The 12,021-nt window shown below is 46.4% G+C and overlaps 1 protein-coding gene across 2 annotated transcripts in view; it reads left to right on the top strand.

Moving 5' to 3' along the window:
* LOC126540174 (cytochrome P450 4V2-like) overlaps positions 1-10,153 on the top strand; it is a 69,128-nt gene extending 58,975 nt beyond the window's left edge. The window contains exons 10-11 of one of the 2 annotated variants that reach the window (XM_055075854.2): positions 7,114-7,329; positions 9,659-10,153. In XM_055075854.2, the coding sequence (XP_054931829.1) occupies positions 7,114-7,329; positions 9,659-9,825 (383 nt within the window). In that variant the 3' untranslated portion in view covers positions 9,826-10,153. The remainder of the gene's footprint in view (positions 1-7,113; positions 7,330-9,658) is intronic. The other variant, XM_050186961.3, reaches the window with a different exon arrangement.
* Positions 10,154-12,021: the final 1,868 nt, after the last annotated feature.

Here is a 12,021-nt window from a genome sequence, read left to right as displayed (position 1 = left end):
AGTAGAACCCTGGGAGTGTTAGCCAGCGCCATCACTCGCATACCTTGGCGGCGGACGTGGAACGTCCTTCTTGCCGCAGGCGTCACGAGAACGTGATTTTTTTGGGTGAAGGCAACTGGTCAATAAACCCACACATGCTACCTGAAGGCATCAATGTTGCCGGATTCGACACCCTCGTTAGGTAATAAACGAGAAGAGAGGGGGTTAACCGAGGGTCCCGATTTTTATTAGTCATATCATAAGAAGCCAACAAACACTGACACCAAGGACAACATAGGGGAAATTAATGTGTTTAATAAATGAAATAAGGAAACGATAAATTAATGGAAATTAAAGTGGATGAAAAAACAGCTTGCCGCAGGTGGGAACCGAACCCACAACCTTCGCATTTCGCGAAGGTTGTGGTTAATGAAACTTTGTCATTCAAGATCCTTGTTTACATTCTTGTACATATGCAACGGCCAATGAAAAATCTCAAGGACGCTGTCATTTGTTCCAATATATTACGCAGGAGCAGCTGTCACCGGTCGTGTATCGTGAGTAGTTGCACCGAAATTATAATCTCAACAGGGAGCACGTATAAAAAGCAGGAGTTCTGCAGAATATACGAGGGCGAGTTAAATGAAAGTGAGCCAATGCGAATATATGACAAACGGGGTACTTTATTTAAAAGTAGCCTCCATGAGCATTTAGACATTTGTCCCATTGATTAACGAGTCGCGTAATTCCCGTCTCATAAAGCTCCTTGGGTTGCTGCTTCAAAATGTCTGCAACTGACTTTCACGTCATCGTCCGAGAGGAATCTGGTTCCCTTGAGCTGTTTTTTCGGTTGCCCCAAAATGTGGAAGTCGCAAGCCGATAGGTCTGAGCTGTATGGCGGATGTTGCAGCGTTTCCCGCTTGAACTTTGCCAGTTTTGTATTAACCACATCAGCGACGTGGGGACGGGCATTGTCGTGGAACAAGATGACCCCATTTGTCAATTTTTCACGTAGTTTGTTCTTGATTGCCACACGCAGCCGATCCGGCATTTCACAATATCGGAAACAATTGATAGTCTCTCAAGATTTAGCAAATTCTATCAGTAATGGCCCCTGACGATCGAAAAATAAAAGTCAACAACACCTTTCCGGCGGTAATGACGGCCTTTGCTTTCTTTGGGGGGGGGGGGGGGGGGTGAATTCGAATGTTTCCATTGTAAGCGTTGCTGTCGTGCTTCAGGCTCGTAGTAGTGGTATGATGGTTCGTCTCCGATCACAATTGCAGACAAGAAATCGGCACCCTTATTGTGATACCGGATCAGATGAGTAAAGGCAGCGCCGAACTTCTCCGTATTCTGGCGGTAGCTCAAAATCTTGGGCACCCATTGCGCACACAAGAACCGATAACCGAGCTGTTCATGAATTGTGGCGTGAACGGTGACGGTGAACCGAACCGTGACGGATGTTCACACGCTCTGCCAGTTCATCGATGCTTATCCTCCGTTCTTGTGTCATCAGCTCATCAACCTTTGCAATTTTGTTAGGGGTGATTGCACGATGGCTTTGGTCCGGTTTGGGATCGTCTTTGCAACTTTCACGTCCTTCTTTCAACTGTTCGTTCTAACGCTTCACAGTGGCCAATGAAATGCAATGTTCAATGTACACGGCAGCCATACGGTGACTAATTTCTTTTTGGGAAACACCTTCAACTGTCAAAAACCTCACGGCACCATTCTGCTCAACTTCTGGAGCGTCCATTAGGTCACGCAACCATGTTCAACCCAGTGTATGAGCGCATTAAAGAACATTTCTGCGTGTCACTTTTGTAAATAATAGATGCCTGTGTGCTACGCGCAGGCCTTGCAGATAATGAACAGAACCATAATTGCGTAGGGTAGGTAGGCTCACTTTCATTTGACTCTCCCTCGTACATTGGAAATGCGAAGATACAATGGAATATACAAATGCGAAGATACAGCTTGATAAAGGGCAAGAAAGTGCCACTGGAAACAAAGTTCACTGTACGTATGCACAAAACCTCGCAACAAGATATCTAAACATACGTATAAGTCTCCAATAAATCTACGTATCTAAGAAAAAGTCACTGTATATAATGGGTCAAACAAGGCAAATAAACATGTTGCGCAATCACAGATTCACAGAATCCTACATCCCTCCCCCAGTCTATCCACTCCCCCCGATGTATCGCGCGCGACGGAAGGCGGCGCGGTTGCTCCTCACTTTTCTCCCTTGCGCACACAAGACTGAGCCACCATTGTCGGCTCACCCATTCCCCCCCATCCCCACACGCTTTCACTCGCACATACAGCATGCGGCGCGCGGTCACGATGTTATCGCCCTTGGATTTATGCGGAATATGAAGGCGATGGCGACGGCAGGAATGTGCCTAGAGTGTCCATATAATTGCTATCGCAATAATATAATAAGAGTATCCGGCAGCTGAAGAGTCCCATGGCCCATTACTCTCCGCAAAAGAAGAAACAAAATAGAACTTTCACCATGCGACATGTCGCTGCGCCACAACAACGTTTTTTTTTTTCCCTTTTGTGGGGCAGGGGCACAGTAATGAAAAAAAGCGCAAAGGAAACTATGCTGGTCACAATCGAATGCCTACTTTGGGGAACTAATGTGGCTATTAAAGGAACATCGAAGAAAATACGAGACGCTTGGTCCACCAAGAACCATGCGCATACTGCTCGGTATCCTACACCGGCGAGACAAGACTTTCTGCATAGGTTGCGCTCAAGCGAACGGCAATCCGTCTAGTCCCCACAGTGATGGCGGCGAGCGACCATTGTTTCTTTTTCTCGTCTGCTAGCTAGAAAGCGGCCAAAAATCTGCCAGGCGAAAATGCACTCGGCCAAAGAAAACCTAACGCACACCGAAGTGCGGCGCGCGGTGGTCGGGGCAACACGAGAAAAACGCATGCCCTCTGGCTGTCTCTGGGAGCGCGCGGGTAGGGGAGCGAGAACAAAACACTTGAAGAGCCTCAATGTTCCCTCGCGATTAAAAGTCAAAGTAGAAAAAATAAATAAGAACGTAGTTACCTTGGCTGGCTTTAGTGTCTTCACCGGATGCTTTGGCGCAGGTGAAAAAAAATGGTGATATTTTTTTTATTTCACATGGCGGCACGAATGAACCACCACAACGCTTCGTCTCATCGGGCCTCGCTGCGGGCTTTGTCAACTTGTCTGATAGTGTGTTGAATTGGCTTGTCTCGTTGTATGGCCCGATGTACGACTTTGGAAAAGTTAATGAACCTTTGGCGTCAAATATTTATGGGACCATTAAGCTTACAAAGTTCCGCAATAGAAAATCTAAGGCACTCGTTTGGAAATGTCAATGCACCTTTCACGTCAAAAGTTTATGAGAACCTTATACCCATAAAGTTTCGGAATTGACATCCACGCGCTCCGTAGATTCCATGATAGAGTGTTGATTCCGCGGCCTCCGCGACATGCCGCGGCGAGCCAGTTCGCCATCAAAAGGTCCTTGAAACTTCGTGCACGGATGGGGCTGCTTGCCTTATGTGACTCCCGGTGCATGGGCGTTGCCGCGAAATCCAGCCCGAGTTCACAATTTTCGCGGTGAAATGGCTTTTCGAGCGAGAAAAAGACGTTCTATACGAAATCCAGAATGATTTCCGGCGCCGGGGGTTTCTTTGGTCGGTGGTGCATGGACAGCACGAAACAAATTCGGGGGTTGGGGGTCTGAAGCCCCATAAGCCCCCCCCCCCTGGCTACGCCCCTGATTTCGCGTAATTCGTTTTTACCTTTTACCTAAAATACATAAGATAAACAACCCAGGTCGTCCCATCATTTCTGGTATAGGTACAGTCACAGAAAATTTGTCCAGCTACGTAGATTCCCTGATTAGTAATATCCCAGCTACGTTTGCCTCTTACGTAAGAGACACTACCCACTTCCTGTCGGATATAATCGATCTCATTATTCCTCAAGGTTCTTATTTGGTCACCCTTGATGTAGCATCTTTGTATACTAACATTCCACATTCTGATGGCATCATGGCAGTCGTCAATTGCTACGAATGTGTATCACCCGAGAAACTCATCGATAGCGACACATTGGCAACTTTGCTAGCCCTTATTTTAGAACTAAATATCTTCGGATTTGAAGGACAGCACTATGTGCAAGTTAGTGGGACGTCTATGGGTACGCGAATTGGCCCGAACTACGTCAATATATTTATGGGTCAGCCAGAAGATAAATTTTTACTAACCAGGACGTTGAAACCTTTTTATTACAAACGTTACATTGATGGTGTTTTTCTGATTTGGCCTCATGGGGAACAGGAACTGCTTTATTTCATATCGGACTATAACAATGCCCATCCATCCATATTATTTTCCCACATGTATTCTGCATCTACTATTAACTTCCTTGAGGTCAGCGTTTCAGTGCTAAACGATAAATTATCTACTGCCCTATACAAAAAGCCGACAGATAGATGTCAATATTTGCACTTCGATAGCAGTCACGTTAAACATTGCAAGACTAGCATTCCTTATAGCCAAGCGTTACGTTTTAAAAGAATCTGTTCTGAGCAATCAGAGTTTCAAAAGAATTGCGGTACCTTAAAAAACGCTTTAGCCAAACAAAATTACGCACCACAATTAATTGACGATGCAATAAAACGTGCAGACGAGCATGACCGAAGAACGCTTCTTTGTATTAAGAACAAACCGACTCCCTCATCCCAGACAAATCTTGTCCTAACCCACACTGCGTCAATCTCAAGTGTTTCGCATGCATTAAAGAAACACCACAGTATTCTAATGCAAAGTGAACGCCTCAAAAACATATTCTTTGATCCGCCTAAAGCAGTATACCGTAAAGCTAGAAATATTCGAGATATACTAGCATCATCATCTAAGACTGACTGCCCTGATGCCATCGGATGCCATCCTTATCGAAAAACGCGATGTAAAGTATGCCCCTACATGGTCACATCGCAACAGGTTACTAGTACGTCTTCAAACTTTTGTTTAAAAATCAAAGGCGATTTCGACTGCGACACAAAAAACGTAATATACATGCTTGAATGTACGCTCTGCAAAAAACGGTACATCGGATAAACAGAAGGGCCTTTCATATTCCGCTTTAACAATAATAAATCCCACGCTAACACGTTGCCCAACCTGCCCATCTCAAGACTCGTGCATCTTCCTGACCACTCATTTGATAAACTGAGAGTCACGTTGCTTGAATCTGGATTTCGTTCAAATTATGATAGAGAAGCCCGCGAATCCTTCCTTATCTATAAGTTTGATACCATCGCGTGTGGTATGAATGAATGTGTAGGAAAATTGAGTTGCCTGTCTTTGTAGCCCGTCACTTGTCCTTTCTTCTACTAGTACGTCGCTATTCCCCTTTTTCTGTGTCTGTGTTTGCTTGATAACATAGCACATATTGAGCACATATTGACGTTTTGTTGTCACGTGGCGATTGCTTTTTACAATTCATTTCGGTGCGTTTTTATGCTTTGTATTTTACATGATATGTTTGCAATCGCCATCGGTCTATACACGTGTCAGCTGTCCTTTGAACGATTCAGTTGCATTTTGTTCGGCCATTTTATTCGCTTTTCATGTAAACATATGTTCATTTGGTTGATAGGCACATGTATATTAACTGTACTGGCACCATGCAATGTATTCTGATGAAGGCCGGACCCCGGCCGAAACGTCAATAAACCGCTGCATACGCGCGTCTGCTTCACTGTGAATATTTACCCGGACCCAGAAGTGTTTTTTCCTGGTACATATATATATATATATATATATATATATATATATATATATATATATATATATATATATATACTTCCTAGAGCATGCACGTTTTGAAAACGTAGATGCCACGAAGCCGATAATCGACGCCGGCTACCTTTGCCCACTCTGCAACATACCCGACACCCTCGCAGACTTGTTGCTGGAGTGCCCGTGGCATCAAGACAGCAAAATGTAACGGGAAACGGGCGCGAACCGAGCACAGCAAGCAAACGAAGGTCACCTAGTCGAAACCTGGAGGTCAAATTCGCCCTCGGTGACGCGGGAGACCAAGGGCCAAGGGGGCAGTTGAAGCCACAGAATTCCTGGACTAAGGATCCTTACCAACTTGGGCTCTTACTGGGCCTCGCTCGGGTCAATTTTTCTTGTTTGGATCATTAGACGTTTCTTTCTCTCCCATTCTCATGCATTTAGACAGCAGCTGCTCAGGTCAGCCTTCCTTTTGAAGGGCCCGCCAGGTCCAGCCTGAAATTTTGGCTATACGATAGAAGTTTTAAAACGCAGTGCAGCCAGCATCCTCTACCACAAGATCAATTTAAGGGGGGTTTAGTAGCAGCCGTGATGCATGCAGATTAGGTGTGACGTGGCGACGGCACGATGAGGCGAGCTATCGTACGACTGCGGGAAGGCTCAACGTCGTTGCAGGACCCGCAGCGCTGCAAAAATGCGACGCTCGCATGGTGCGTTAGCTTGAGTTACATGGACATATTTGGGAGTGCAGTTTTGTGCCGCATCAATACAGCTCGACTTCAGCCGTTCCTAGGCTGAATAGCTTGTCGCCAGAAGATTCGGTACTGCGAAGTTTTCATAAAGACATCTTGTATTCGCCGCCCCTGCTGTTTGTCAGGAGAATATGCTCGCTGGCTTTCGGAAAAGGAAGCATTTTATTTACTGTACATATTCTAAAACGTGAGACTGAAGTTTCAATTCACTCTACAACCATTACTCGCACAACAAGCCACCTCGTTGTAATGACAAGATAGTAAAGAGCTTTCCCAATGTTTTGTCCTTGCCACAGCGTACGCCAACAGTTTGCATTTTCGAGCATTGTGTAATTCTCGACACTAAACCACGCATCGAACAACGCCTCAACAGTTGCATAGGTCGGAATACTCTCTCAGGAGTGCGTTCTCTTAGTACTCACTAGCACTCATTTCCGAATCGTGAGTGTGACAACGAGTGAGTGACAAAGAGCGAGAGTGGACTGAGTGGGTGCCGATGAGTGTGAGTGCGTATCCTGAAAAAGAAAAACATATTGATGAGTCAGTGCGACTGAGTGTCTGCTTATTCTGCCGACCTGTAGGCTCAAAGCCTAGCCTTCCTTTTCTGCCTCTCTCAGATGGCTACACCTTGCCGCAAGGTCTGTCGTGCTTCATCAACATATTCAGCCTACACAGAAATCCGAACCAGTTCGACAAACCAGAAGAGTACATGCCGGAGAGATTCATGTCAGAAGAAAACAGCCGGCGACATCCGTACAGCTACATCCCTTTCTCCGCAGGCCCGAAGAACTGCATAGGTAAGTAAAGCGGGGATCCGCGTTTTTAAGCACTAAATGTGCCATCTTCTCTAAGCTATTCGCCTACTGGCTATGAAATATAAAGTATCAAATCACTATCGCGCCAATGGTTACAAATATCATGCGCGGCGAAAACGCGACGGGGTTAGTTTTAGCTACCAGCCAGTAACAACTTTCCCAGCTATCTGTCTTCATGCACCATGAATGGCCGATAAATCGGACTGCGTCGATTCTTTAGAGGGAGTGCGACGTGGCAGCTATTTTTCCGTAAACCTGGTCGCTGGGCCTGTTGATTAGTGTGTGTCCTGGACACACCTCTGTTGTAGCTTGCTAGATTTTGTAGGCGAGAAAAAGAGTGTTAGTGCGTGTGCACCCGGTCTTCAAATGATCCTTCAACCTTGCTCTGCATTGAATTACTGTTTTAATGGTGTATTTGACCCCTTGATATTCTACGTGAATACTGCACACATGAGCTGCAGGCCATAGACGTGATCTTGTTATAGTTATTATTCGTAAACGTTCAAAAGATCATATCTCCCCGGCGTGGGCGCTCGGATGAAGCGGCTTTGATTTTATTTTATTTTTTTATTTTTCGAATCCCGCTGCCAAGAGGACGCGGCGAACGGTTTTATCCGAGGCCTGCGGCACACTGATAAAATCGCTCGGACGAAACGGTCCGCGCAAGAAGCGGTACGCGCAAGAGCTCGGTCTCGAGAAGCGTGCATGCAGAACTGACATGTCGTTCCCACTGCGTCCAGTTGACGCTCGTGCTGACTCGGCAGCTGCATCCCGCGGCTGTATCCGTGAACTGCAAGTGCGTAGAACGCATGGACGTTGCGACGTTTCTCCCAAGAACGGCGGCGCTTTGAACGCTCGTGCGTGGACAGAAGCCAAAGGGAAACTGGCCCCCTTTATTGCAGCCTGACTAGCATAAGGTGGGATCATGTTGACGCTTTACCGAATTTTGAAAAAAAAAAAGAAACATCTGTTGCAGATAACGTAATTATACTCCTTGAGCTCGCTCATTCAGAGAGGCGGACACTACTAGCACGAGGAATCAACTTCAAATCAATATTCAACTAAGTAACACAAAATCACTAATCAAATTTTTAATTAATGGCGTTACGGAACGTACTACCATTTACGAATTGTAGCTGGTGAGGCTGAGAGAGGTTTCTACTTCAGTCTGATTTGCAGGATTACACCAGTTTCGAGATATTACTTCCCAAATTGTGGGACCGAATACATGGGCGTTGAAGTTACTTTTGGGATTCAATGCATAAAAGAGCTTTATGCGAACAACGAAAAACTGCGCAAAAAAGAACAAGACAGAGAAAGAACCACACGACACAGGCGCAGGTTCTCCTAAGTTCCCCAGCTCCTAAGTTCTTTCTCTGTTTTGTTCTTTTTTGCGCAGTTTTTCGTTGTTCGCATAATGTCATACCAACTAGCCCCTCACCGTACGCTTCTAGGCATAAAAGAGCGTTTTGTTAAAAATGTGAGCTGAACAACAGTGCATTTTTAGGGCGAATTTGGTGGCGCATATCTCCAAACTGGTGTAATTCTGGAAATTCATATCAAGTGGACAGGCCTTACAGTTCTTAAATTACAATATGTGCCCTAATGTAAGTAACTAAGAAGTTAACTTGTGAATATTTGTTAACTTGATGAACATGTGTTTCAATTTCTCCTGCAAGTAATGTCCGCCTCTCCGAATAATCGAGTTCAGGGAGTAGAACTATGTTATGTGCAACAGGGGATTTTTAACAATTCAGTTAAGCTTAGAAATAATCACCCCGTATTCACCAACTCGCAGGGCACACAATAAAGTTATTTCCTCCTCCTCCTCCTCCTCCTCCTCCTCCCGTATATACGTGCACACCAGGTACGTCCCACATCACGTCAGTATTTACTCGAGCGAGTAACGGCTTCATCTGGCTTCGCGTATGTGGGTTGCTATTCTTTTATTTCGCGCAACATTTTCGCACACAATAGCTTTTTGAAGGTTTAGGCGCGGTTGTATTGTCCCATGGTGTTACAAGTTAGCGTCGTCGTCATGTCTGCCTCGCTTCTGCACAAAGAGAATGCAAACGCTGACGATGCCAACGTCGTCAATCACCATGCGAGATATATATGCTTCTGTGTGTCGCTGCATAAAATACACCTCCGCACACAGAAAACTGATTTGGAGTACTTACACACAGAATGTGCCTTCTATCTGCAACGTTTTTGTTTACGTTTGCTTCCTTTCTTTAATGGACTACATTTATCCACCTTGTTTAAATAAAAATCTGGATCTAACCCTCTAATTATGTCTTGCGACTCGCAGGTCAGAAGTTTGTCATGATGGAAGTAAAGGTTGTGCTGGCGAAGATCCTCACCAAGTTCACCATCGAGTCTACGCGCCCCCTCGATGAAGTTGAGATGACCTTTGAGATTGTCCTCAAGGCTAAGGGAGGACTTCCTGTGTGGTTCCGCAGAAGAGAGCAATTATAGCTGTACTTCCATTATATTTGTACATAAATAAAAGCGTTGTGCACAACAAATGTGTTCATGTCTCGGAAGGCTGTTCCGAAGCGATAGATAGCCTTATGCCCTACCTCATCGCGTTATTGGTATGCTGTGGAGAATGCCAAGGGCTGATGTGTTTTTATGTTTATCCCTAAGTTTTCCAAATTCTCTGTGACAAAACCATCGTTTATCTTCACAGACGCAGGGAACTGCATCTAAATCTGATATTCATACTGGCAGGGCTGATTGCCGACCACCACCCATCGTTGTCGTCTTTTTCTTCTTCTGTATTAAAATTTAACTGCTGGTGTCATTTTCTTATGCGATGGAAAATTAAATTGTGCTTGGATGAAAGGAAAGCTCATTCATAGAGAAAGTCATAGCTCCTAAGTTTTACCCGCATAAGGACGAAGCGGTAATTATCTTTACAAATTATTCCTAAATATACAAGTTTGATTTTGTGCATTTCATGAATTTAACCCTATTTAGAACTAGAAGCCGGTCTAGTGGTTGTTCGAGCTGGCTACCATTACTTACAGCAATAATGAAAGGGGCATACCGTAAATCGCAGTGGCAAGTCCTGCGTGTCTCTTAAGATGTACTGTGATTTTGAACCATTTTTTTATGCAGCAATATTCCATCTTTTCCTGGTTGATGCAGAGCGAAGCCTCCAAACCTGCCCTGACGGTAAACAACGGCACTACTTTGAAATTCTCTGAACGGTTAAAGGATCATTCGACCACAAATTATGACCCAAACTTTAATTATGCCGTCACCGGGTAGCTAGCCGCGTTTCCGACGGGTGCAATATCAAAATGTAACGGTGATGACACGCATTAAGAAAAGATAGCGGTTTAATTTAGGTTTGGCAAAAGTACTTCATTCACCACTCAGTAACAAACACAAAATACAGCTTCGCCGACTGAACGTCGAAAGGTGAACCTCAACAGACGCAAGTATATAAAGTTGTTTTGGGGGATCTTCGAGAATGGACATACATATGCTCGTACGGGGAAACGAAAGCGCGCAGGCCGAGAAATTGAGAGAGAGAGAGAGAGAGAGAGAGGGAAGGAGCAGCTGCAGCGTACAAGGAATGCATTATTGGGCGGAACCCGTTTTAAGGGATCAACAGGGCGTTATTCATGGGCTTACATTAACGGCGTAGAGGAAGCGCGCGCGTGAAATGAGGTTTCTCGCGCGCGTCGCTTCTCGCCCGACGGCCTTGCCGCGGCCTCCGTTTCCAGCTCCACTTTCTCGCAAACGCTCTCTCCCTCTCTGTCCCGGTCGCTGTTCTTCCCTGCCGACGCTCAAAGGAAGTGAAAGCTCCAGTGGCATGTGGTTTATGCGGCCAGCGCTGGTGAGTCGATGAGCGGCCGCTCGTTTTCTCTACCCCGAGCTGCTCTGCAGGCGGCGATCGCGACAGAACGCTTCGTCGTTCGGCTTCCCTCACGCTTGCCCTTTTGTGCCCTCAATCTGTTCGCCACCGCAGCGGTTTGCTTCCGTCCCGGCCAGCCACACACTCAACTCCGTCTCTTTGCCACCCCCATTTTCTTCCCCTCTTCGTTTGCCGGTCTTTATAAACTTGATATAAACACCCGGGGTGCCGATTAGCCGTACGGCGATGACGCTGCCTTGCTCTCTCGGCTATCCTCATATAAGATGCCGTGCGGGAAAGCTGGCCCCAATGAGAAAGCTAGGGGGTCGACCAGGAGCGTCGCATATATGCCATGTACCCGCGCGAAAAGAGCGGATGAGTGAGCGAGCAAGCCGCCGCCACCGTCACCTAAAATGTCGCGGAAGTCGTTCTCCCTGCTTGCACCCCTTCTTCTCTCTCTTTCTCTCCTGCCACTTCCTTCCTTCCGCTCCTGTCAAGTCAGTTATACAGCTGCGGAAAAGCGTCCCGGGCTCTACCACGCCTATCAACTACACCACGAAAGAGCTCGCTCGCCCGGCGTTTCTCGGGTCTCGCGCATAAACACGCCACGCCGCCCCTGGGCATGCGGGCAGGCTAATTCCAAACGCCCCGTTGCGGGCTCAGCTCGCGCTAGTCCCACGCGGCGGCGATATGAGGTCGATTCATCAGCAGCACGCGAGTCTTCTCTGAGAAGCGGCGGCGGCTGTGTGTGCGTACGCGGGGAAGAGTGCCGACCCGGACAACCGGCGAGTGAGGGCCGGCGTGGC

This window comes from Dermacentor andersoni, chromosome 2 (assembly GCF_023375885.2).
Source record: "Dermacentor andersoni chromosome 2, qqDerAnde1_hic_scaffold, whole genome shotgun sequence".
In the NCBI taxonomy this organism is placed as follows: Eukaryota; Metazoa; Arthropoda; class Arachnida; order Ixodida; family Ixodidae; genus Dermacentor; species Dermacentor andersoni.
The sequence above is the reverse complement of the archived record's forward strand: the minus strand, read 5'-3'. Positions and strand labels throughout refer to the sequence as shown.